Genomic DNA, 24,843 nt, shown 5'->3' with positions numbered 1-24,843 from the left:
TGTTGTGCTGATCTTTCTCTCAATAGGAAATCATTAAGGCTGCATAAATGCTCCCCAAATGCCTGATGACTGGCTTAGAATATTCTGGTCATGGTCTGTTTTAATTAGTGGCATTTGCTCGCAGTGCAGTTAACTAGCATTAAAGTAAAAAAAGTTCATGGTGGTTTTATTGGTGCATCAGCAAACCTGGCTGGATGAGTCAATGGCATAATGAAAATCCCAAGCATCAACACATTTCTCAATAGCATATCAGCCCTGGTGGTTAATTTGCTGTGCATGTAAAAATGGAAATCCCTCTTTCACCATAGTCACATGCCCTGCCCAGAGAGGCGAGTGTTTAATTCCCTGCACATGATCTGATCATTGTGCCAGATATTTACTTCTGATCATTGAAAGTGGTGAGTTTTAAAGGGATGCCATATGTTTAAAATCTGTTTCTCCCCGCCCCCCATTAAGATCCTATTGTTACAAGCAACATCTAGTGTTACTCTGACTAAAGTTGATTAGGAGAAAATATTTGTTCCCATATTTTCTGTTTCCTTTGTGCATTTGACAGTGCTTTATGCATAGCCAGCATCACATGTTCCTCTGTATAGTCAGTTATTTATTCAGACCATGTCTAGGCTGCAGATGCCACAGAGGTTTAGTTTCGATGCTGTAACTATGTTGCTGTAGTGCCGTAGCATAGACACTTCTCACAGGGATGGAAAGGGTTTTTTTCCATTGCTGTAGGCACTTCACCTCCCCGAGCGATGGTAGCTAGGTCAAAGGAAGCATTCTTACATCAACCTTGGTGCATCTATATTGGGGGTTCAGTGGGCATAGCTGTGGCACTCCCGGGTCTGAATTTTTCACACCCCCTTAGCACCATAGCTATACGGCCCTGTGACAAAGTTCCTCCTCTACCTTGGTGGGTTCTGCGCTTATTGGCAGATTTGCTCACCTCAGTGATCTTCTCCACAGTCTGGATCAACTCCTTCTGTGTCTGATCAGGAGTTGGGAGGTTTGGGGGGAACTCGGGCCCACCCTCTACTCCGGGTTCCAGCCCAGGGCCCTGTGGATTGCAGCTGTCTATAGTGCCTCCTGTAACAGCTGCATGACAGACTCAACTCCCTGGGCTACTTCCCCATGGCCTCCTCCAGACACCTTCTTTGTCCTCAGCACAGGACCTTCCTCCTGGTGTCTGATAATGCTTGTACTCCTTAGTCCTCCAGCAGCACACCCTCTCACTCTCAGCTCCTTGTGCCTCTTGCTTCCAGCTCCTCACACGCACTTCCTCTCCTCTGGCTCCTCCTCACCTGACTGGAGTGAGCTCCTTTTTAAACCTAGGTGCCCTGATTAGCCTGCCTTGATTGGCTGCAGGTGATCTAATCAGCCTGTCTGCCTTAACTGGTTCCAGCAGGTTCCTGATTTCTCTAGTGAAGCCCCTGCTCTGGTCACTCAGGGAACAGAAAACTACTCATCCAGTGACCAGTATATTTGCCCTCTACCAGACTCCTGTACCCCACTGGTTTGGGTCTGTCACAGGCCCTAATGTTTAAGTGTAGATCAGATCTTAGTTTCCCTGGATGATTTTTTAATTGTGTCAGGTTAGGTTTTGTTTGAAGTAAAGCAGTGGTCCTCAAACTTGGTCTGCCGCATGTTCAGGGAAAGTCCCTGGGAGGCCGTGCCGGTTTGTTTACCTGCTGCATCCACAGGTTTGGCCGATCGTGGCTACCACTGGCCGCTCCAGGCCAATGGGGGCTGCAGAAAGAGTGGCCAATATGTGAGGGAGGGATAGCTCAGTGGTTTGAGCATTGGCCTGCTAAACCCAGGGTTGTAAGCTCAATCCTTGAGGAGGCCACTTAGGGATCTGGGGCAAAAAAATTGGTCCTGCTAGTGAAGGCAGGGGGGCTGGACTCAATGACCTTTCGAGGTCCCTTCCAGTTCTAGGAGATTGGTATATCCCCAGTTATTACCTTTTATGTCCCTCGGCCCGCACCACTTCCTGCAGCCCCCATTGGCCTGGGGCAGTGAACCGCAGCAAGTGGGAGCCGCGATCAGCCGAACCTGCAGATGCGGCAGGTAAACAAACCGGCCCAGCCCGCCAGGGTGCTTACTCTGAACAAGTGGCGGCTCAAGTTTGAGAACCACTGAAGGAGAACACACTTTCCTGAGAACTAATCATCAGCCTTTGTATCAACTTTGGGATTATCATAGATGACAAAATCAATTATATTGAATGGGCCTGGTTCTGATCTCCTGGACACCAGTGTAACACTACTGATTTCAGTGGAGATATGCTTGAATTACCACAGAGCTCAGAATCCCGCATGTGCTGGCAAGTATGATATAGGTAGGTTCACAGTGCACATGCTCACTTTTCTATCCCAAATCCTGGTAAGTACTGAATCAGACCTTCTCACTAGCATACTCTTACCTTGAGGAGCTGGCATGAGCAGTGTGGTTGGAATTATGAAGAAAGAAATGAGTCAAGAAAAAAAAGCGTATGCATTTAGAATGTAACTATCTCATAAACTCAGACACATGGGACCTGATTCTAGTCTCTGGTGTAAGGCCCAGATTCAGCAAATCACTGAAGAGCATACTAATTTTCAGCATATGCGTAAATCACATTGATTTCATCAGGAATTAAGTGAGTGCTTAATGTTAATAACTTGTTTAAGTGCTTTGTTGAATGGGGTGGGACTTCTCATGTGCTTAAAATGAAGCATGTGCTTAAATGCATTGGTTAGTTGAGGCCTAGAAAAGGAGGATCTCCATTGACACCAGTGGTGTTACACTATCTAGATGAGATCAGAATCAGGCCCATGAAATATTAGTGATTTTAGCATCCATGGCTACCCCAAAGTTGCTACAAAGCTGATGATTATTGCTGTTGAGCACAACTTACCATTCAAAACCTGATGTTATAGAACTAAAGAGACACCATCACCTTGAAATGTAGTGCATGTGAAAATATGAATTAAATGCACTTTCAGATGTATAGCTACCCTGGAGACTCACTGTCAAATTTTTGATTTTACAATCAGATATTCCTATATTTTACAATTTCTTTTTGCTCTTGCTGGGTCAGAGATGCACTGATACAGCAGGTGGAATGACCTGAATAGCTTCTTGTATTGGGAAATTGTGAAACTATACTTAATGTACTGTCAAACACAGAAAGTAAACAAATTGCAAAAACAATTGAGAAAAGGACTCCCCCCCCCACCATGCCCCATGGTCTCAGGATGTACTTTGTTCTCTAGAATAAGAGCTACTGAAAAATCTATGGGATTTTGTGATATCCTAACAAAACCATTGACAGAGAGAGACTGCAAAGGGCTGAGTTTACATGATGGAAAAAATGTCTCCAGGGTTTTCAGAGAGCTTGTGTTATTTAAAGTCTTACCCACAGACATTTGATCACAGAAGTTGCCAAAATGCATTGATTTCCCGACAAAGAGTTACGTGTAAACAATCCTCCAAAATACAAGGAGTGAAGTTTTTGGGCTTTTTTGCCATTAACTTCAATGGGGGCTAGGATTTTACTCAAGGTCCAGATTACCCTGAGATTGGCAACCTCTGGCACACGGCTCCCCTGGCAGGCCAGGCCAGTTTGTTTACCTGCTGTGTTGGCAGGTTCGGTCAATCGCGGCTCCCACTGGCGGCGGTTTGCCGCTCCAGGCCAATGGGGGCGTCGGGAAGCCGCGGCCAGCACATCCCTCGCCCGCACTGCTTCCCGCAACCCCCATTGGCCTGGTCCGGCTCACCAGGGTGCTTACCCTGGTGAGCTGCGTGCCAGAGGTTACCGACCCCTGATATATACTATAGATGCCACGCCTGCATCTGTTGATATATTTTAATACCTTTTTTTATCACTGCAAGGAAAACTTTTGTCTTCTGTAAATGTCAATTCAATTGTATTGGTGCAATTCAGCCAGCTCAGGTATCACCTATAAAGTCCGTTGAAATTGGTGAATTTCTTTCCCTTGATGTCAATGGACTTTGGATCCAGTTCATATTGCATTTATAGCTTCATGGAAACACCCCCACTTAAGTACATTATAAAATGTCATAGGAACCATTGAGTGTTAGGGAGTTGCAACAAGGATTCAATTGGTCGTGTTCAGGAGTCCTACCAGAAACTAAACTCTATTGGCGCATGATGTACTTAATTAGATGCTGATGTATTAGATAGCAGGCTGAAACTTATCCCCATAGAATTTGTTATTTTCTATTGTGTGATTGAAAGTTACTGGGAAGTATTTTATATTCAGGAGCTTGTTTAACTGAGTAATGAGCCAAGTGACCTCTTAGAATTGAAACGGGAGTTGGATACTGGGCCAGATGCTGCTCTCTGTTACGCAGGTGTAAATCATGGTAATTATTTTGCATTCTGTGCTCATTTCTCTAGACCAACTGGACTCTAAGACTCTTCTGCCTCCTGAATTTACAATTAATTGCAATTTTTTGCCCCCAGACTTGCTTTTCTAGTTTTTGTGGGCCACCATGTTAATAATTATTAGTCCCAGAAATGTCACAGAAAAATCCAATTTTATGATGTGTGTAGCAGGGTGGTTACCCCTGAAGGGCTTAAAACAGCCCTGGGAGAGGGCTGTGGCAGGGGAAAAGCTGGGCTGATTGGCAGAGCATCCGCAGCTGGGGACACACCCCAAATGGAGGAAACTGGCCCTTATAAAAGGGCTGTGAGCCAGGGGCTGGAAGAGTCTCCCTCTAGCTGAGAAGGGAGATGGACCTAGCTGCTGGAGTTCTAAAGGGCACTGGAGTGAAGCAGGGCTGGGGAAAGGCCAGAGGAGCAGGGGAGCTCCACACTGGCAACTCCCCAGGCTGCAGGGCCTGGTCCTAAGCCCACAGAGATGGAAGGCAGCAGGTCCCCTTGCCTATGATGAGTGGCTTTTACACTGCAGTCTGCCCCAGGGAGTAGGGGCTAGTTGGTGACTGGCAGTAGCCTATGACTGAGGCAAGGTGGGGATAGGGGGTGGGGGTTTCCCAGAGAGGGGAGACCCCGAGACTGAGGGGTTACTGCCAGGGGGCAGCATCCCAGATAACGGGCCACCCAAGTCCTGGGAGGGACACTGGAGCCAAGCGGCAGCAGGACACCGGCCTGCAAATGGCGCTCCAGGCTGGAAATTAAGCTAATTCCCTGAGAGACCAGCAGGAGGCGCTGCAGGGCTGAGTCCGCACACTTACAATGTGTGAGACGTCACAACATGAAAAAATTCAGGTTGGCACAGAAATATGGTATGTTCTTTAATGTGATATTTTTAAAAAGTGTCAACATATCAAATGCTGTCACAAATATTGGAGAAATCAATGCCTTATATTGTTGATTCCTCCTGCTTAGAATCAGACACCGTTGCAAGCTTCAGTGATCGGTATTTCATAAAGTGTCTATTCCTTGGCTCCCAGCCATCATAAAGCATATGGTGAATGAGCTGTGACAGCACCACAGTACTAAAATGTATTAACTGTTTGTCTTTATCGGCTTTTTTTAGAAAAATAGTGTATACCACAGGAGAGCCAAATGGATAAAAGTGCATATTGTTTGTTGGTTTCATCATACCTTTCTCCCATTAGTCTTTAATTCTCAACATAGAGGGCTACAAATTTTAAATGATTCACTTTTTTGGATAAGTGGCTCCTCTATTCTTAGTGATCCTGAAGCCGGTACTAAAAGTGTCATGTTTATCTGCACTGCAGGAAGCAGATGAAGCTTTGTTATGTAATCTGGAACTTCAGATTGAATCACAGTTCCTGCAGGATGACATTAATGCCACAAAGGACAGGTACAAGAAGGTAATTGCACTGAATTCCTCACCTCTCAGAGAGGAGTCTGGAAGGTTGAAAAGTGTCATGCTAACCTTTCATCTCTTTCAGTGGCCACTTCAGACACCTACAGAGTAAAGTTTAGTTGTTTTGTTTTATTGTAAAAAGGCATTTTGAAAAGGTTCATACAACTGCAGTGACCCTAGGTAAGACTGGAAATGTTAGTGAACAAAGTACATTCAGTTTCGTATTCTCTAGACCACCAAGTAGCCTGCTGTATTTTATCAAAGGTCACTCACCCAAGATCAGCAGTTGAGAATCATTAACATGATTAACAGGATCTGCTTGAATCTTTTATCATTTAATCTGGGACTCAGAGGATTGTAGTCTGGCATTCCCAGGAAAAGAATCATCATTAAATAGCTTTAGGAGCCATATATAAACTGGGAATAGATTTGGTAAAAGGAGCGAGACCAACGTTAATCCTTTTCCACAGTTCTTTGGAATTGTTTCCACTGATAGCAATGGAAGCTAGATCAGGTCCGTAGGGGCAAAAACTAGAACAGGGTCAATGGTCAGTGATTCAAACCAGATGCTGGACTTGGTCAACCTTTTCTGAGCACATTTACAAAGTGTCATCTGAAAGGAGTCACAGTCCTACACATCGGCCATACAAATGAAAATAACCTCCTTCCACCGGTCTTCATTACGCCATTAACCACCCTTACCCCTTCTCCTCCTCCTCCACTGGTGTCTAGATCAGATTATATTCCCATTTGTTCCTTTAAAACATGAGTCACATAATACTGAATTAAGAATATGATGCATCTCATCAGTAACCCAACAGCTTTAGCAAAGTACTATCTGAATATGGTGATTGGGGTACTAAACTGCTAAGACATGTAGAGCCCAGTTCAGATGAGTAGAAGTCCACTAGAGTCGGGTGGCATGTATTTATGGCAGATTTGAATTTGACCCATACTTTTACAAGTGAAAGAAGTTATCATCAAGAAATAAATCACAGAAGTTCAGTCAGCTGAACTGAAAATCTTGCTTTACTAGTTACTAATTAAAATGATTTTACTCCACCACAGAATATCATGGAAATACAGACCTATGTCAGCATTTTACAACAGATCATCCAAATGACCTCTAGTGTGACCACCATTACAGTTGGAGTAAGTGAGGTAAGTGTTTCACTGAGTAAATAAATGCTATGTCGTGAGCACTCGTAATGTGATAGTCGATATTTACCCTAAGTGCCTGAGATACTCTATGACGGATTGGATCACAGAAACCCCCTTGGGGCTGCCAACTGATGTGCCAAAACTATTTCTGCCCCTGCTTTCCCTGCCAGCCTGGGACTCCAACACCCTGTCTTGTTGAGCCAAACACGCCAGTCCGCTCCAACACAGACCCAAGGTCTGAACCACGTCCCCCAAAGCTGCAGACTTAACTGAAAGCAACTTACAGAAATGTTCCTGTCTTTAACACTCAGATGCCCAACTCCCAATGGGGTTTAAACCCCAAATAAATCTGTTTTACCCTGTATAAAGTTTATGCAGGGTAAACTCATAAATTGTTTGCCCTCTATAACACTGATAGAGAGAGATGCACAGCTGTTTGCCCCCTCCCCATGTATTAATACATAACCTGGGTTAATTAATAAGTAAAAAGTGATGTATTAAATACAGAAAGTAGGATTTAAGTGGTTCCAAGTAATAGCAGATAGAACAAAGTGAATTACCAAGTAAAATAAAATAAAACCCTCAAGTCTAAGGGTACGTCTACACTACGGGACTATTCCGAATTTGCATAAACCGGTTTTGTAAAACAGATTTTATAAAATCGAGTGCGCGCGGCCACACTAAGCACATTAATTCGGTGGTGTGCGTCCGCGGTCCGAGGCTAGCGTCGGTTTCTGGAGCGTTGCACTGTGGGTAGCTATTCCCTAGCTATCCCATAGTTCCCGCAGCCTCCCCCGCCCCTTGGAACTTCCGGGTTCTGTCTGGAGAATTTTTTAAAATGATTCTGAATTTCATCTTCTATAACGGAGCGCTGATAGAACGGATTTGCCTGCCCTTACAGCGATCACGTCCGCATGGTCCATGCTGGAGCTCTTTTTTTATTTTGATTTCGGACTGCATCGCCACCCGTGCTGATCGGAGCTCCACGCTAGGCAAACAGGAAATATTCAAAAGTTCGCGGGGCTTTTCCTGTCTACCTGACCACTGCATCCGAGTTCAGATTGCAGTCCAGAGCGGTCAGTGGTGCACTGTGGGATAGCTCCCGGAGGCCAATACCGTCGATCAGCGGCCACACTAACCCTAATCCGATATGTTAATACCGATATTGGCGCTACTCCTCTCGTTAGGGAGGAGTACAGAAACCGGTTTAAAGAGCCCTTTATATCGATATTAAGGGCCTCTTGGTGTGGACGGGTTGGGCGTTAAATCGGTTTTACGCTCCTAAAACCGATTTAAACGCCTAGTGTAGACCAGGCTTAAGCCTAGTACAGTAATAAAACTGAATACAGATAAATCTCACCCTCAAAGATGTTTCAATAAGTTTCTTTCACAGACTGGATGCCTTCCTAGTCTGGGCACAATCCTTTCCCCTGGTACAGCCCTTGTTCCAGCTCAGGTGGTAGCTAGGGGATTTCTCATGACTGCAGCCTCCTTTGTTCTGTTCCACCCACTTATATATCTTTTGCACAAGGCGGGAATCCTTTGTCTCTCTGGTCTCCCCTCCTCCCTTCTAAATGGAAAAGCACCAGGTTAAAGGTGGATTCCAGTTCAGGTGACATGATCACATGTCACTGTAAGACTTCATTACCCATTTGCCAGCACACACGTATACAGGAAGACTTACAAGTAAAACAGAGTCGTCTACAGTCCATTGTCCTGGTTAAGGGGAGCCATCAAGATTCCAAGCCACCATTAGTGGCCCACACTTTGCATAACTACAATAGGACCTCAGAGTTATATTTCATTATTTCTAGTTTCAGATACAAGAGTGGTACATTTATACAAATAGGATAATCACACTCAATAAATTATACACTTTGTAATGGTACCTTACAAGAGACCTTTTGCATGAAGCATATTCCAGTTATATCATATTCACACTCATTAGCATATTTTCATGAAATCATATGGAGTGCCACATCACACAGTCCATTTCCTATTCTAAGTAGAGGGAAGTCCATGGTATCTGTGAGTAAATGTGGAATTTCTAATGATGACAACAGAAGATCAAAGTTGCAGCTTTGAAAATCTTAAGTGAGCTTTAGGAGCTTAAGTATCAAAAGAGAGGTCAGAAGTCTTGAACAGGGATTTCTGCTAACCAGGTATATTCTGGGACCTATACCAACCCCATGTTAAAAGGCTAGTCCAGCAGCACCAGATGTAGGGATGTGTCCCATCAGAGTAAAGAGATTCCAAGATTTGGGGATGGAGATGTGAGCCTGCTTTGTCTGCTCCCTCTCCAAAGAGGCAAGATGGGGCAAGAGAAAGGGATGAACCCTTGTGAATCAAACTGGTTGGATGAAACCAGGTAAGACAAAGGTGGTGGGTTTCACTTTCGCACCAATGTAAGACAGTACACCAGGAAACAATTGTTGTTTGGGTGTGAATGGCATAAGCAGGCGTTTACTAGTCTGCTCCACACAGCAGCATGGTAAACCTTTTCCTTTCAAATGAAGTGAACTATTTTAAACTAGAAGCAGTGCTTCTACAGTGCCTCCATTGGGAACTTGAGACCATTAAAGTTATGTAGCGAGAGGCTGAGATGTCATCTCATCATTCATTTTGTCTTTTCAGATTGACTGCAGGTAATGGAATCTCTGGTGGCATGTTTACACGATCAGACATTCTTTCTTCTTTTTTCTCAGGAAAGGCTGATGGCAGAAAGGAGAATTCCTATCCTGCAGAGTCAACTGGAAGAGTACAAGAGCATTCTTTGTCAGCTGCAGACTCAGAAATTGAAACTGCAGACTGAGGTACCATACAGCTAACTGGGAAGTCTAGTAACTCTCATTGATTCAGGCTAGTGTAATTGCAACAAATCAACACCTAACATTGAACAACGCAGCAGGCTGGTATTTAATGGGGTTTTGAGCGTATGTGTTATACCTACAAATATGATGGATGCCTGAAAAGGATTTTTTTTATTTGAACTTTACCCATCTCAGCTTCCTCCTTCTGTCTAACAGGCCCAGTATCATGGGATGAAGATTTATGTAGGTAGTTTCAGAGGGTCAGTCATTACTGTGTGATAGCTGCTTAGTAGGCTGAGTAGAATTGATTGGAGGCCTTAATCCAGTATGTGGTGGAACAAGACGCCCAGATCACAACTGGATTGCTGATGGACAGTCTCAGCAGACAGGCCAAGGACTGAAAAGGTCCAGGGAGTCTCCCTTCCCCCAATCCAGTATGAAATGCCTTGGCACTGTGGGATAAAATCAGAGGTCTTCAGACCTGTCAGCTTTCCCTGAGCACTCCACAAGGGCTGGGGTTGATGTGGGAATTACCGGGTGAGATTCTGTGGTCTGTGTCATGAGGCAGGTCAGACTCGATGATCACAACAGTCCCTTCTGGCCTTAAAATCTATGAATTTCCTCAAAGTGCATGTCAGGTTTCACACAGCAGCCTACATATATATCCCTGATAATGATAACAACGAATTAGCACCTCCAGCCACACCCAGGGACCATCAGCAACAACAGTCTCTGTGTCTGTGCAGTGCTGACCCACAGGGCATGAGTTACCAGGACGTTTCCTGCAGCTCCTGCCTGGCCCCAGCCAAGAATTTCATAGTGCGGCTTGTGCCTTCTGCAGCAAGTCATTGGGCTCCGTGATCCTGTCAGGCTAGGCTGAAAACTGAATAGCCACTTAAGTCATGAATGTCAGGACCTATATGCCCACCCCTAAGAAGGACCTAATTAATGGGTGGTTGTGGGAAAGGATTAGCTTAGCACTGCACGAAGGAGCCCTTACTTGTCTGTTCCGGGGATGGGGTGCTGATGCACAGCACCTCCCGGAGATCTTGGGAAGCTTGCTGAGTCTCCACAGCACTTCTGGCCAGCACACAGAGGGGTTGGGCTAAGGCCACACCTCTGCCTCAGTCTCCTGGGGGTGTCTAACACCCTAGTCAGGGCTCAGGGGACAGCATGGACTGTGACGGTGCCTGAGTTCTGCTCAGGTGTACAAGTAGGTGGAGAGAACCTGCCTTCGGAGGGTTAACCCAAGAAAAGATGAGCATGATCTGGCCTTTACCAGTCACAATTTCAGAACGAAACCTAAGTTTTCAAGGTGACACTTTATATTAAGATTCCATTTATAAAAGGTTAATAAATGACAAATATAGCAGTTATACTCATATTGAGAATATCAGTAAAAGCAGTTATAGGGGGTTATAAACCATGGTTATAATCAGCCTATTGAGCTGTTGGAATCTAAGGGTGAAATTTTTCCAAATAAAACAAATCACTCAGGTTCTCTGGAAACAGCTCTCCCTCTCCTCCTCCCTCCCTCCCCACAGTCTATAACAATTGAGTAATTAATTATTAAAGCAATATATTAATGATTTATTAACCCTCTACAGCAGTGGTTCTCAACCTATTTACCCAGCTCTGTGTGTGTTGTGGGTAGCATGCACACAATATATACACTGCCTGTGCAGCCACACAAAAATAACCCAGGTTTAGTATTTGTTACACGACAGCAATACAATTCAAATCACTACAGCACCTTTCAGTTCAACACTGGCAAATGTCTGCCAAGGGCATTTTAAGTTAGTAAATAAGTCAAAACATTAACTGTTAAAATGAATGAATTTACTGTAAGGATGGCATGGCAGCACCGCACTGCTGCTGGCGGTGCAGCTAGGCTGAGTGCACCGCACAGCTGCTGAGCCGGCCGGCAAAGATGGGGAACCCTGCCCAGTGCAGGGTGCCCTCCGAGCCAGAGACAGCCCCCCATGCACCCAGCCCCTCCAGCCAGGGATTGTATCCCAATGCCTCCCAGACTGCCCCCACCCCAGCCAGGGAATGCCCTCCATCATCCAACCTCCCTGGAACTGCCCCCTCCATCATATAGTCCTCCACCCAGGGACTGCCCCCCATGCAGCCAGCCCCCCACCTAGGAACTGCTCCCCAGGAACTGCCCCCAGCACCAGAGCTGAGAGCCTATGAACCAAATGGTAAACCACCCTGTATATGATGGAAACCATTTCACTCCAGGGGGTGCTGCAGCACCTCCAGCACCCCTTGTTCCAGCACCTAGGGCCCGATACTGCACCACCCCATTCTTACACCCTGCAACTTTTCTGCATCTGGGGCAGGTGCCCCTCCTGCCCCTCCCAAGTTATAGCCCTGAGGATGTCACATGGACCACAGCTGTGTGTTGACTGAGACCCACTGCTCTGCAGCCTAGTTATGAATGAACCCTTCTTATAAAGTGTGACTGTTTGTAAAAGAAAGTGCTATAGGAATGACGTAATGAGCTAGGCAAATAACAGCAGAAGTAGCACTTTGCTGCAATTTCCTCTCTTTTTTTTCAAGTGACGCAGCACCATCTTGTGGCCAACTTACATTCCAGTGATGTATTAATAAAAATCCCATTTATATGCAGGAGTCACTGCACAGGCGTTAGTCTACAAGCCAGAATGTTCTGATAACATTTAAAGGAAACTTTATGTTCTGATATTAACATTTAAAGGAAACTTCCTTGGTCATTATTTCACTGGGTGGGGGAGTAGAAATCCCATAAGGATTAGCTGCTGCTTGCTCCCTGTATGTGACTCTCCCCATGTGTTTTGTGAGGGTCAGTGGCAGGCTGCAGCTTGTAATGTTAAAGTTTGTCTTTCGATTACTACGCGTGCACTGCAGCGAGCTGTAACTTGGTCTGCAGCGCTGCACGCTGGGCTCCCACAATGCCTGAGGGATCAGTGATGTCACATTTAGTAACATGGCTGTACTAGTAGCAGTCTCAGAATTAATCATCTTCAGTCGCATGTAGCACCTGTCCATCTAAGGTGAGCTTTACAGTCAGTAATGAGATATGTAAGTATTATACTTCCCAACCGACAGCTGGCGAAACTGAGCTAGAACGAGCTTATGGGCCAGATTTTAGCCACCTCCCCATTGGGCAGAACAGGCAGCTCTAGGCTCCTGTCCAGTCAGCAGCGGTAATCCTTGTGCTGGTGCCTTGGGAGTGCCACGTACAAGGGATGTGTAGCAACTGCAGTGGTGCTACACAACCTGCTGGGGCTGGGGCTGGGTGGGATCTAAGGGGGCTCAAGCCAAGCTGCCTCTAAAGAAGAGGTGGTGCAAGAAGAATATAGACTGAAAAGAAGCAGCCATGAGCCTGCTCCTGCCAGAAGAATTCTGACTGCCTGTGTCTTCCATGGGCAGAATGACTCTGGCCATTGCTGTTGGCATAGTGCATTAATGTGTCCCATTCCCCCGCCCCCACCCCCCGCAAATGCAGCACTGTGGCCACTAAACCAACACTGAAACTCTGAGTGACTTGCCTGGAAACATACATAACATCTGCAGTGGCATCAGGAATTGAGCTCAGTCTATGCTGCAGCCCCCAAAAACCATCCTTCCTCCTCTGATTTTTCAAACCTGCTCCCCTCCTCCCTTTTGTCTGCCAGAGACCAGATTTGCAAAACCCGTCTTCTTACTGTCTATATTAAGGCTGCTCAGGGTAGTGTGAGCTATGATGGGTATATTTATAGAAAGGCCTTGGTCTAGGTTTTAATTTATGGACTAGATGACCATGATGAGAGCAATAGATGTATTTTTTAAATATGAATTCATAACTAAATGAATGTAATGAAAATGCCAATAGGCTTTAATGGTGCAGCATCAGGGCCAATTTTCAGAGCTTGTGCAAGGGAACCCAAGACCTCTGTAGAAGCTATTCATCTGCCCACGTAGATGCCTTCTGGGAGATATCTGCATTGTGAGAGCTGGAGGGGAATTCTCTGACTCAAATACTTTCTCATAGGAAAATGCAGAGTTGTAGACCCCAAAACTGTTTGCAGAAAAGAGTCAGTTTCACCAAAGCTCTCAATTCCAAACATTTCTGTGGAAAAGTTTTGGACTTTATTTAATTTAGACTTTAAAAGGGGTTTTAAAAGATCAAAAGCAAAACAAAAGGTTTCAGAATTATGTTTTGATTTAACCAATCTGATTTTTTTTTCAGATTAGTGGTCCATGAAAATGTTTGAGACTGCAACTTTTCATCTCACTTCAGTATGGGAAAAAATTGAAATCTCATGGGATGGGAAAATCACCCATCTGTATTCACTAGCCGTACATAGTATTGTAGTCAGCTTCCTCTTCAATAATTGTGCCAAAGGATATGATTTATTTTCAGTCATTAGTTTGCTGACATAGAAAAGTATGTCTCGCCATTTAATGATTCCTCTGAAAATGTCTCAGTCCCCACATAGAACTGCTGTATATCATTGCTTTCCATTTCCTTTACTTCAGACAACCATGCTGGAACAAGCTATTAAGAGCACTCAAGAGAGCTATGATGACGAGGTTCAGCTGTACAACGAGCAGATTGAAGCCCTGAGGAAGGAGATAGAGGATGCTGAAAGGACCTTGGAGAAGTACACGAGTGACTGTCACCAGCTGGTGATATATCAGCAGTCCCTGGAGAATGAGCTGGAGCGGTACAAACGTATCATTGAGAATGAAGACAACCGGTAGGGCTACTTTCTGTATGGTGCGTAGGGTGGCCAACTTTCTAATTTGTGAAAACCTGACAATGAGCACTGGATCCTCCCCCCACTTGCTGCACCTCTTCCCCGAGGCCCCACCCCTTGCTCCACCTCTTTCCCTCAATGCTCCACCCCTGTTGCTCACTGCTCTCTCCACCACCCTCCCCCTACTAACTAATGTGAAACAGTGACTGGAACCCAGGTCTCTTGCCTTGCAGGCAAGTGCATGAACCACTGGGCAGGAGGTACCGTGGGGTCAGGTTCTCTCAGTCCTGACTGTTACAGTGGCTCCACTTTGTATAACATTGGGCCAGAGAGAAAATGATTCTCCAGCCTGCTGGTTAGGGCATGTTCCAATCCCCCATTCCACTAGCGATTTAATTATTTATACAAAGAGGAACATGGGAGACCCAGGTTTGATTCCCTTCTCTGCCTGATGTGGTAAAGGGATTTGAACTTGGGTTTCCTGCCTCTGTGGTGAGTGCCCTACTGTGATGGGTTTCCCAGGGTGCAACCTGGCCAGGGGGACCACTGAGCCATCTGTCCCACCAACCTGGGCTCCCTAGCACACTGTGATACTCTTGGCAAGCTACAAACCTCTGACAGGTACTGCATTTATGCAGACATCCAGAGGCAGGGACACACCCAGCTGAGTTACATGAATGCTCCTAGCCATTCATGAACCAACAATAGAGACACTTCAGCCAGTTCCCCAGCATTGCACCCCAGAACTGGCCTTTCTTGTCTGGTTAGAAGCCTTACCAGTGTAAGATCATTTCCCAGTCTGCCCCTCCCTGGATGTGGAGAGGACACACACTAGCCTTTGTAAACTGAGCTGAGATTTCCAAGCACCTCAACCAAAACACACTGTTTTAGGTAAAATAGAAAACAGATTTATTAACTACAGCAAGGTAGATTTTAAATGCTTATAGGTAGTAAGCATATAGATCAAAGTTGATTACACAAGAAATAAAAGTAAATTTGCAATCTGAGTTTTATAAACCAAATAGGATTTGAATCAAGGAGTGTATTACCTTGATGGATGGTACAAACTCCAGTACACTGGCTGGGACACTCCTCCAGCCCAGAACTACCCTCCCCAGTTCAAAGTCTTTATCCTCTAGATGTTTCTTCCAGGTGTTGAGTTGTGGGGGGAGTGAGGACAAGCCATGATGTCACTTCCCCTCTTTATAGTTTCTTCCAACTTGCTGGAAAGATCTTTTGCTTGTGAAAGGGAGTCCGATTCCATTGGCCAAGCAGTCTCCATTGTCTACGTGCTCTCTCTGAGAAGTCTTCTGAAATGGTCGGTGGGCGAGTGGATTCCCTTCATTGGGCCATCAGCACACCTGGCTACTCCATTGTTGTACCTGAAAGGCTTGTTGTGGGTTATCTCAACCTCACAAAATATTTCAATAACATACACATAGCAAAACTTCATAACATTACATACAATGATAGCATACACAATCCAACGGGATATTGATGGTCCACAGGTCAAGACTTTTTAAATGGTACTTCAGAAGGCATGCTTTGTACAAAACATATAATCATATCACCATTGTGACTATGGGGGTGCCAGGGTGCTACTCTGAAGTTCAGAGTGCCACACCTACCCACTAGCCTATAACATCATATGTGCTCACTCTCTTTAAATTAAAGTGCATATTTATTTTTTTATAAACTGTGGACCAGCTTTTTATAAACTGTGGGGGGAGGGATAGCTCGGTGGTTTGAGTATTGGCCTGCTAAACCCAGCGTTGTGAACTCAATCCTTAAGGGGGCCATTTAGGGATCTGGGGCAAAAGTCTGTCTGGGGATTGGTCCTGCTTTGAGAAGCGGGCTGGACTAGATGAACTCCTGATATTCTATGATTCAACAGGAGAGAGTAAGTGACTTCCACTGTATGCATCTGGTGAAGTGGGCTTTAGCCCACGAAAGCTTATGCTCAAATAAATTTGTTAGTCTCTAAGGTGCCACAAGGCCTCCTCATTCTTTTTGCTGATACAGACTAACACAGCTACCACTCTGAAACCTTCCACAGCAAAGTATCCCATAGCTAGTAGTTAGGACACTCACAACGTCACATCCAGTCTCCACCTCAAGCAGAGAGGGGCGTTAAGCCTGGGCTTCTCACATCCTTAACCCCTAGACTAAGGCGTTGGGGGTCTAGGTCTAGCTCCTCGTCTGCCCTCTTCCCTCCCCAACCCCACAGCCATTTGGTGTGGAGTTAGGTGTGCTCTGGGCATGGGTACCAGAACAGGCCCTCCAGGTGGGACAACACCCAGTCTGAAGATCTCGCTGGGGTTTAGGTGTGAGATAGCTGCATCGTTGCTGAGACTGAAGCAGCTTTGCCCATGGTCAATGGCAGAAATGTAGGCACCTAGGGGACTTAATCGTAGCGAGTTAGATTCCTAGGGATGTTAGACACCTCCAAGATCAGAAGGCAGCTGAGCAGAGCTATTGAAGATCACTATAAGGTGAGGTGGTTATGTCACTGCCCCTTGTTTTACACTTTCCTCGATGCTGGAAAAATCCTTGCTGTGTCATGGGGGGTTAGGCAGCCCCATGGTGTACATGCTTGAGCAACTGACTCTCATGTGAATTGCAAATCTCTGTTTAAAACTCCCTTGCTGGTGAATGGCCGATGGTGGTTGCTTAACACCTGGTTGGGTGTTGGTCACTCCTTTGTTGCCAGAGAAGAGCTAGACTGTGCATGTTTTCCAGATCGCAGCATGTTTCAGTGACAAACATATAACAAAAATCTCATAACTTCACATACAGTAATGATACCTACATTTCAACAGGCTAGTAATGTCCAATAGATTATGACTTTGCCAATGATACTTCACAAGGCATTTTTTTTTTACACAAAATATCATAACCATATACAAGTGGTACGTACGGGGTTACAGGTTGCTACTTTGAGGTACAGTGTGTCTCCGTTCCATTATGTTTTCTGACTCAGCTGGCCGGTCCCCACCCACTGTATTTCAGCACTGCAGAAACTTGAGTGGGGGGAAACTGAAAAGTGAACTGATTTTGGCTTTTTTTGACCCGATACTTGTCACCATACGCCTTACCCTGACACTACATTTTGTGTGTGTTCTTGTGAATCAAAGGGGCATTTTGTCCTCTTAGTTCATATGCCTTTGAGCTCCCACTGGGTCATTCAGAGTTGCAAGTGGTATGAAAGGTTAATTGAACAGAGCAGGAACAAGTAGGTGCAGTGCCCAGCTGGTAACACTAGAGGGAGCGTGCATGAAGAAAAATGAGCGGATGGCAAGAGCTGTTGCACTAAGTTAAATAAAGAATCTAGTTTACTTTTATTGACTGCTTTCTTATTTGCATTAAACTGCATATGCATATGGTGTGAGGGCTGTATCTGGTCCTTAGTTCTACGGGGAAGATCGCCAAAAGAGTTAGATACCCAGATCCCACTGACTTCCAGAGGGCATGGGATGGCTAACTGCCCTTTGTGCCTTTCAAAATCTCTCCTTACATCATGAAATTCCCTGACAAAACTAGGGCTGCTTTTTAAAACTGTGTGCTTGCTCTACATGCTATATGTAAGTATAGTAGGCCAGATCCTCTGTTGGTGTAAAGCAGCATAGTTCCGTTGAAGGCAGTGGAGGCATTTGCTGATTTACACCAGCAGGGAATCTGGCCAGTAGTACACGGCCTATGCTCTATATTGATTTGAATGGTATTTTATGTTCCCATTTTGCTGTGAGGCGAATTGTCCTACTTGTTTAAAGTATTCTGGGGAAATTTGACTCATGCAAATTCTCTCTGCCAGGTTAAATTCTGCCATAATTGGAACCCCAGTTGCACTCTTCACACAGAGCTACAGACCCTGCCAGACTACAACCTGGAGGAGGCGAGGTAAACGGCTGATATTCTTTTCTTGTTTGAGTAAATACAGGAACATTTGCATTTTAAACCATTTTCATTGGTCTTCAGCATGGCCCCATTATTGGGGCCTAAATCAGAGCCTACTGAAGTCAATGGGAGACTTTCAGTTTACATCAGTTGGCTTCAGATCTGGCCCTTGAAGGCTGGATCCCCTAACCAATTGGTTCCTTAGCTATACTGGTGGCAGGACATTTAAAAAAAATGCAAAGAGATCACATAGGATTTAGGTTATATTCCAAGTCTGACCATCCTTTCATTATCACTAAACAAAATAGGAACATTTGGGTAGCCCTGCAAATACACCTCTACCTTGATATAACGCTAACCTCGGGAGCCAAAAAATCTTACCGCGTTATAGATGAAACTGCATTATATTGAACTTGCTTTGATCCACCGGAGTACGCAGCCCCGCCCCCCGGCGCGCTGCTTTACCGTGTTCTATCCGAATTCGTGTTATATCGGGTCGCGTTATATCAAGGTAGAGGTGTACAGATAGGCAATTTAGTCTTGTTTATCTGCCATGACCCAGTTTGAGCTGAATGGAGTCACATTCTGCACTGTATGATTGCTCCTCAGAACTATATGATTAATACATTTAGAATTAGGATGTTCGTAAGAGCAAGAACTTTTGAAGGAAAATATCCAGGGCTAAGGTAGAAATGATTTTGTTAACAACAGAGATGGATGGTTTGATACCTAGGTACTTTACATACCAAGTTGATAGATGTCTCAGAAGTATCATGATAAATAGATGGATAATTGGATGTTTTATTGAAAACAAGGCATGTTAGAAAATGAAGATAAACTGTTACATGTTCACATTCTTGGTGTTTTGCCAAATACAGCAGGCTTTAATTAAGTTTGTTAGTGAACAAATTAGCTACTAATACATGGAGACCAGATCCTCAACTGGTGTACATAGATGCATCTACATGGAAGTCAATGAAGCTATGCTCATTTACACCAGCTGAGCATCTGACCCATGCATCTAACTGTGCTTCGGATCATTACCTACAGGACTTGACTTGAGGGTCTAGAGAGTAAGGGAAGAACTTGCCTCTGTGTTAGGTCATGAGTGAGTCTCCTGTCAACATTCACGAGAACCTGATCTGCATTTATGGGGATAGCTCTGGGTGGAGTCTGCAATTCTTCCACAAGGAACAGGGCAGGGGGAATGTTTTTTAACATGGTGATGTTTCCCCTGTCACATCTGGGAGATGTTTCTGCAGCTGGAAAGCCCAGGAGTCCTGTGAAGCAGCCACAGGAACTACTTCCATGTGGGTATGGCCCTTAATCCTGCTACTGATCCCAGATAGTAGTGTTGCACACTCTATTGAAAAGCAGCAGTGAGCCCTAAATGTACCTTCAGAGCATTAGTGTAGTCTTCATAGTTTATAGATGCTGATTTTGTGCACTCAGTTTTGTATATGCAAAAGTTAGTATTTATACATTTTATGTATAAAAGTGGTGATTGTACATGCAAAATGGATACGTGCCCAGTGTCGCACACTCAGAATAACCATCTTCATACATAAAATGAATACATGCCCACCTTTGCAGCTGCACTCTGTTCTGCACACACTGTACTGACAATGAGGCCCTTTGGTTTGGAGATAGATTGCTAAACTGCCTTGGCCAACTCCTTTCAATGGTGTATGCTGTTGCCTTTGTTTTGGATTTTCTTTAGATATCACCCTGGTTATGCAAGAGATTGCAAGTGCGAAACCAAGACAAAAAGGTCTGGCAAAGAAAATTTCTAGAAGAAAGGAGATCACTTCCAAAGACATAGATGGGTTTTCACCTGAAAACAGCTATGAAAGAACTCTGGAAGGCTTTCATCAGGATCAGCTTCAATTTAAACATGAAAGCACAGTAATATGTGAACCTAAGCAGGAAGGATTAGAACTAGATGAGCAAGAAACGGTCCCAGAGGATGTGCCTGATGGAGCTCGGATAAGTAAAGCTTTTGATGAATTGTGTAACACTGTGAGAGAGAAAATTAGATGCTACAAGAGACCCGAGCCTAAGACTGACTTGTCTACCAAAGGGCGCTATGTACTTGTCACAGGGGAAGCAAGCTATGACCATCCTTGCTTCTATTCTTCCTCCACCCCAGCTGGAGGTGGGATCATTGTTTCCACTAGCAATGGAAAGATACCAAATGGCGGGGAGGTGGAGCCAATTCCAGAGCTGCCTGAACCCTCTGAACCATCAGCAAATGAGAAAGGAGAAGTCCATGAAATGCAATATGAGCTTGAAGAGAGAGAAGAAATAAATGAACAGGGCAGAAAGTCAGAAGAAAAAGCCGAAGAGCCCTCAAAGCAGCCAGACGTCACTGAGCCTGAGGCAGCACCTCCATCTGGTGTAGCCAGCCCTTCAGAGCCAGACGTATTTGAAGAGACAGAGTATGACAGAGAAGACCAACGAGGAGGCCAAGCATTCAGAGAACCAAGCATACCCAGTTCCATGAGCTATGAGAAGGTGGAAGTAGTGGAATCCATTGAGAAGTTTTCAGATGACAGAATTCAGACTTACGAAGAGACAGCTATGATTGTGGAGACAACGATTGAGAAGACAAGCAAGAAGAAGCTAGGAGACAAAGGCTCTTAAGTTACATCATTTGATAAGCAACTTGTCTGGCATAGTTATTACATGACGTAATTATTTTTTCCCTGACACAATGCTAACTTAGTGAGACTTTTGCTGTTTGATATAAAACATTGCTACATTAATGGCAATTCTGTCTGGTGTAGATTTAACTTTAATGTAATAATCATTAAAATGTACTTGGGCAACTAGTAGCAGGTTCATTTACAAAACACTTTTTGTGATTAGGACAAGTAGAAAGTAATTATTAAGAAGTTGCTTGTCTAAACCACACCTAAGTAATATGTGCCCACTACAAATTGGCCCCTTGCAGTTTATATTCCTCTAATGATGCTTTAGCTGCCATTAGTTTCCAATTTTCAGACAGCTGCAAATGTTAGCTTGTGACATCTGGTTCATTGAATAAAAGCTTTGCATCCTAAAGACCATAGTCACAATGGGTGTGTGTTGCCTTTAACATCAAACAGTAGCATTAACCAAGCTAGTATTAACCAATTAACAAACTGACTGACATGACGTTTTCAAGGTGAAAGACTAAGCACTTTAGTTCAGTAACATATTTCAACTATCCCTGTTTATACCCTTTATGTATAAGAGAGCTAAGCAGTCATTTCGTTTTAGCTGTGTTACCAAACAAAAATGTGGCTGAATTTGTCATTAAGATCTTACTACATATCATCTAGGCTACTGAGGATAAAATATGCAACGATACCAAAAGAAAAAAAGGGACAGCTTTAAAAAAAGAATGTGTTAAGAATCTTAGTTCAGTCTTTACACACAAACCTCCCATTGACTTCAAGGGGGCCAGGATTTCACTAGGGTTTTCATTTAATTGTGTTTATTTTTAAGCAGTTTGCATCTAATTTTTATGCTTAAATGTCTGTTATTGTCTGGTTTAAAAAATAGCTTCCTTGAACTCTATTTAAAATTCTGCCCGCTGCAAAAGCCCATGTTACTGAGGTCGAGGTCTTTAGTGCACACTGGACTCTCTTCAGAGGATTGCAGACACTTCAAAGATTGTCTGGTTGGGGTATTTTCAGTGTATATATTATTATTTTTTTCCCTCAAATTTGTTGCATTTTAGTGAGCCAGACCTAGAAACCCTATACCTGATCCTGCAACATCTTACTTATGTGAGCAGTCCTATTAAACTCAAGGGGATTGCTCAAGCACATAGGGGGTGAAGGTTTGCAGGACTGTATCCTGTTTTTGACACACAAGAGAAAATACGGTTACAGTATTACACAGTGTGTCAGAAATTGGAATTTCTGTCCTGTGGGAAATGCTGATATTTGTTTTCATGTACAGATAAGCCAAAATATGGACATTTTTCACAGAGGAAAAGTTCCAAAAATTTTTGATTCTGAAGTATCAAAACACTTTATTTCAGCACAGTTGGACGTTCACCGGCAACCTGAACTGCTACAGTGCCTCATGTGAGGGGTAGCTCGGGTGCCTCATGTCTCCCATGCTCCTCTATGGGCCAGGATTGCTGGTTGTACTACAGCTCCCTTGATGCACTACAGTCTTGGGCCTCCCATGATGCACAGAAGCAATTCAACCAGAGAGGAGACCATTGTACATCATGGGAAATGTAGTCCAGCCAAGGATGCCATAGAAGCTAAAAGCTCTTGATGGAAAAAAAAATCTAAATTTTCCTCAGGGAACTTTTGATTTTGGGAAAATGTCGTTTTCCATTAAAAAAATTCAATAGAAAATTCCCTACCAACTCTAATAATTACCCAGAACTACAACTTTATCATTAAATGTTAATGATGCTCCCATATGTATATTGCTTTCTTACTACCTCATCCATATAGGCCAAATCCTGCTCACTTTATTCATGAGAGCAGGGGCGGCTCCAGGCACCAGCATGCCAAGCGGTTGCCTTCAGCGGCTTGCCTGCCTGCGGAGAGTCCATTGGTCCCACAGCTTCGGCAGACCTCCTACAGGCAAGCCGCCGAATCCGTGGGACCGGGGGCAAGCCGCCTAAGGCAGCCTGCCTGCTGTGCTTGGTGCAGCAAAATACCTAGAGCCACCCCTGCATGTGAGTAGTCCCAGCAATTTCAATGAGAATAAAATCTTTCACCTCTAGAACCATAAAAATGTGTGCATAAGTTGGGTATTACTTAAGGGCAAAGGCTGTGGTCCAGCAGAGGACTTAAGCAAGTACTTAAGTGTAAGCATGTGAGTAGCCCCATGAAAATTAAGCATGTACTTAAATGCTTTGCAGGTGTCGGGCCTAAACTGTGAAGGCCTTAACTCAGTTTTTACTCAGACAAAACATGTATTGAAAGGGCTGAATAAAAACTGTATAAGGTCTTCAGGATTTATAAGGCCTTTGGGCTTTAAATTAACAAGAACCTCTGACAAAACTCCTACTACAGCATATCAGAATGTTCTGTATTACATAGGGCTTGAGCCTGTGCTCCCTGCAAGCAGTGATAAAACACCTATCGACTAAGAGGTGACGAGAATCAGGCTCATGCCCCTAATCTGCTCCTCCTTATTACATACTGCAGGACAAGAAGACCCATCTGTACACTTTTTTTCCTTTGGAGCTTGATGATGCATTTTACTAGCTAACCTGCATTCCTATTGTGCTTTTTTATAAAATGGTGTCTTTTTTAAAACAGTGCTAGGTAATGCACACATTAACAGCATGCAGAGATGTTGATAAATTAAGTGAAGACTGAACAGTGAAAAAATAGTTCTAGACTAAAAGGCCAACAAGGTGATTAATCAAATTTTTCTTCGATCAATCTTATAACAGCAGAATCGCTTCCTTGGCAGTTACCAATATGTGTGACTATTACGTTCACAAATCGTATGTGTATGTAGTTTGTGTGTGTGTGACTATTACATTCACAAATCATGTTTCATTTAAAGGAATTTTTGCTGTTGTGTTATTGTAATGCTATGGAGTATATGTCATAAGCTCCTTTTCCATAGCAGATTGCTGTTTTGCAGCTTACTGTAGACAAGGAATCTTTAAATGTAGACAGTGGGCCGGATTCTAGTTACCCTACAGAAAGAAGTGGGGCTTCTCCTAGGTAAATGAGTCCAGCTGAGTGCAGTGTGTGCTAGTGAAACATATTTTGACTCAGTATGGGGGAAAGTCTTCCCTGTGCAGAGGCCTAAGCACAAAGCCATCCGCCCACATAAGCCCTCAAACATAGGGCTGAAGTGGACTTAAGTGGTGCATAGAGCTTGTGCTGTCACCGTGCACAGGGGTGACTTTCACCCTGTGATTAAAATAAATTTGGTTTTGAGGCCTTCATATATTATACAAATTCCAAGTGAAATAAGTTCTGTGCCCCATGTTGTGGGGGAAGCAGTATACTGTACTCAAACAACACGTAATGCACTTTGGTGTTAGTTAAGGGCTAAAGCCTGGGAGATGCTGAACTCCCTGAACCCCATTGACATTAGCAGAAACTGAGGCCATGCAGGACTGGGTCCTAAGTTCAGAGGTATGCGTTCCACAGACCTACCAGTCATGCAATAAAGCGGCCACAAGGGAAGAATGGTATTGTGACCGGCACTGTAGATAGCTGTATAGAAGAGAAAGCCACAATATGAAAGCCCAGGGCTTGTAAATTGTGCATAAATCGCCAGAATTATATCTGTTCTTGCTAACAACGATTGTGGAAGGGATATTAAACCTCAGGAGTTAAGCCAGTCTCTTAACTGAGAATGGGACCTGTGTTTTACTCTATTCTGGCTCCCATGACAATGGGAATTGAGTACATGAATTTCCTGGGATCATTTAGTGCTCCAGTCATGTTGGGTGGCTAGATAGCTGGGTTTCTA

General features: G+C 44.2%; 1 protein-coding gene across 5 annotated transcripts in view; it reads left to right on the top strand.

Annotated features, from left to right (window-relative positions):
• The window catches only part of BFSP1 (beaded filament structural protein 1), a 131,037-nt gene extending 109,587 nt beyond the window's left edge, over positions 1-21,450 (top strand). For all 5 annotated transcript variants that reach the window (XM_045008325.1, XM_045008321.1, XM_045008322.1 and 2 more), the window contains 6 exons: positions 5,707-5,802; positions 6,867-6,959; positions 9,665-9,772; positions 14,276-14,496; positions 18,308-18,393; positions 20,111-21,450. In XM_045008325.1, coding sequence (XP_044864260.1) covers positions 5,707-5,802; positions 6,867-6,959; positions 9,665-9,772; positions 14,276-14,496; positions 18,308-18,393; positions 20,111-21,033 — 1,527 coding nt within the window. In that variant the 3' untranslated portion in view covers positions 21,034-21,450. The remainder of the gene's footprint in view (positions 1-5,706; positions 5,803-6,866; positions 6,960-9,664; positions 9,773-14,275; positions 14,497-18,307; positions 18,394-20,110) is intronic.
• Positions 21,451-24,843: the final 3,393 nt, after the last annotated feature.

This window comes from Mauremys mutica, chromosome 3 (assembly GCF_020497125.1).
Source record: "Mauremys mutica isolate MM-2020 ecotype Southern chromosome 3, ASM2049712v1, whole genome shotgun sequence".
NCBI lineage: Eukaryota > Metazoa > Chordata > Testudines > Geoemydidae > Mauremys > Mauremys mutica.
This window is presented reverse-complemented; position numbering and strand designations above follow the sequence as displayed.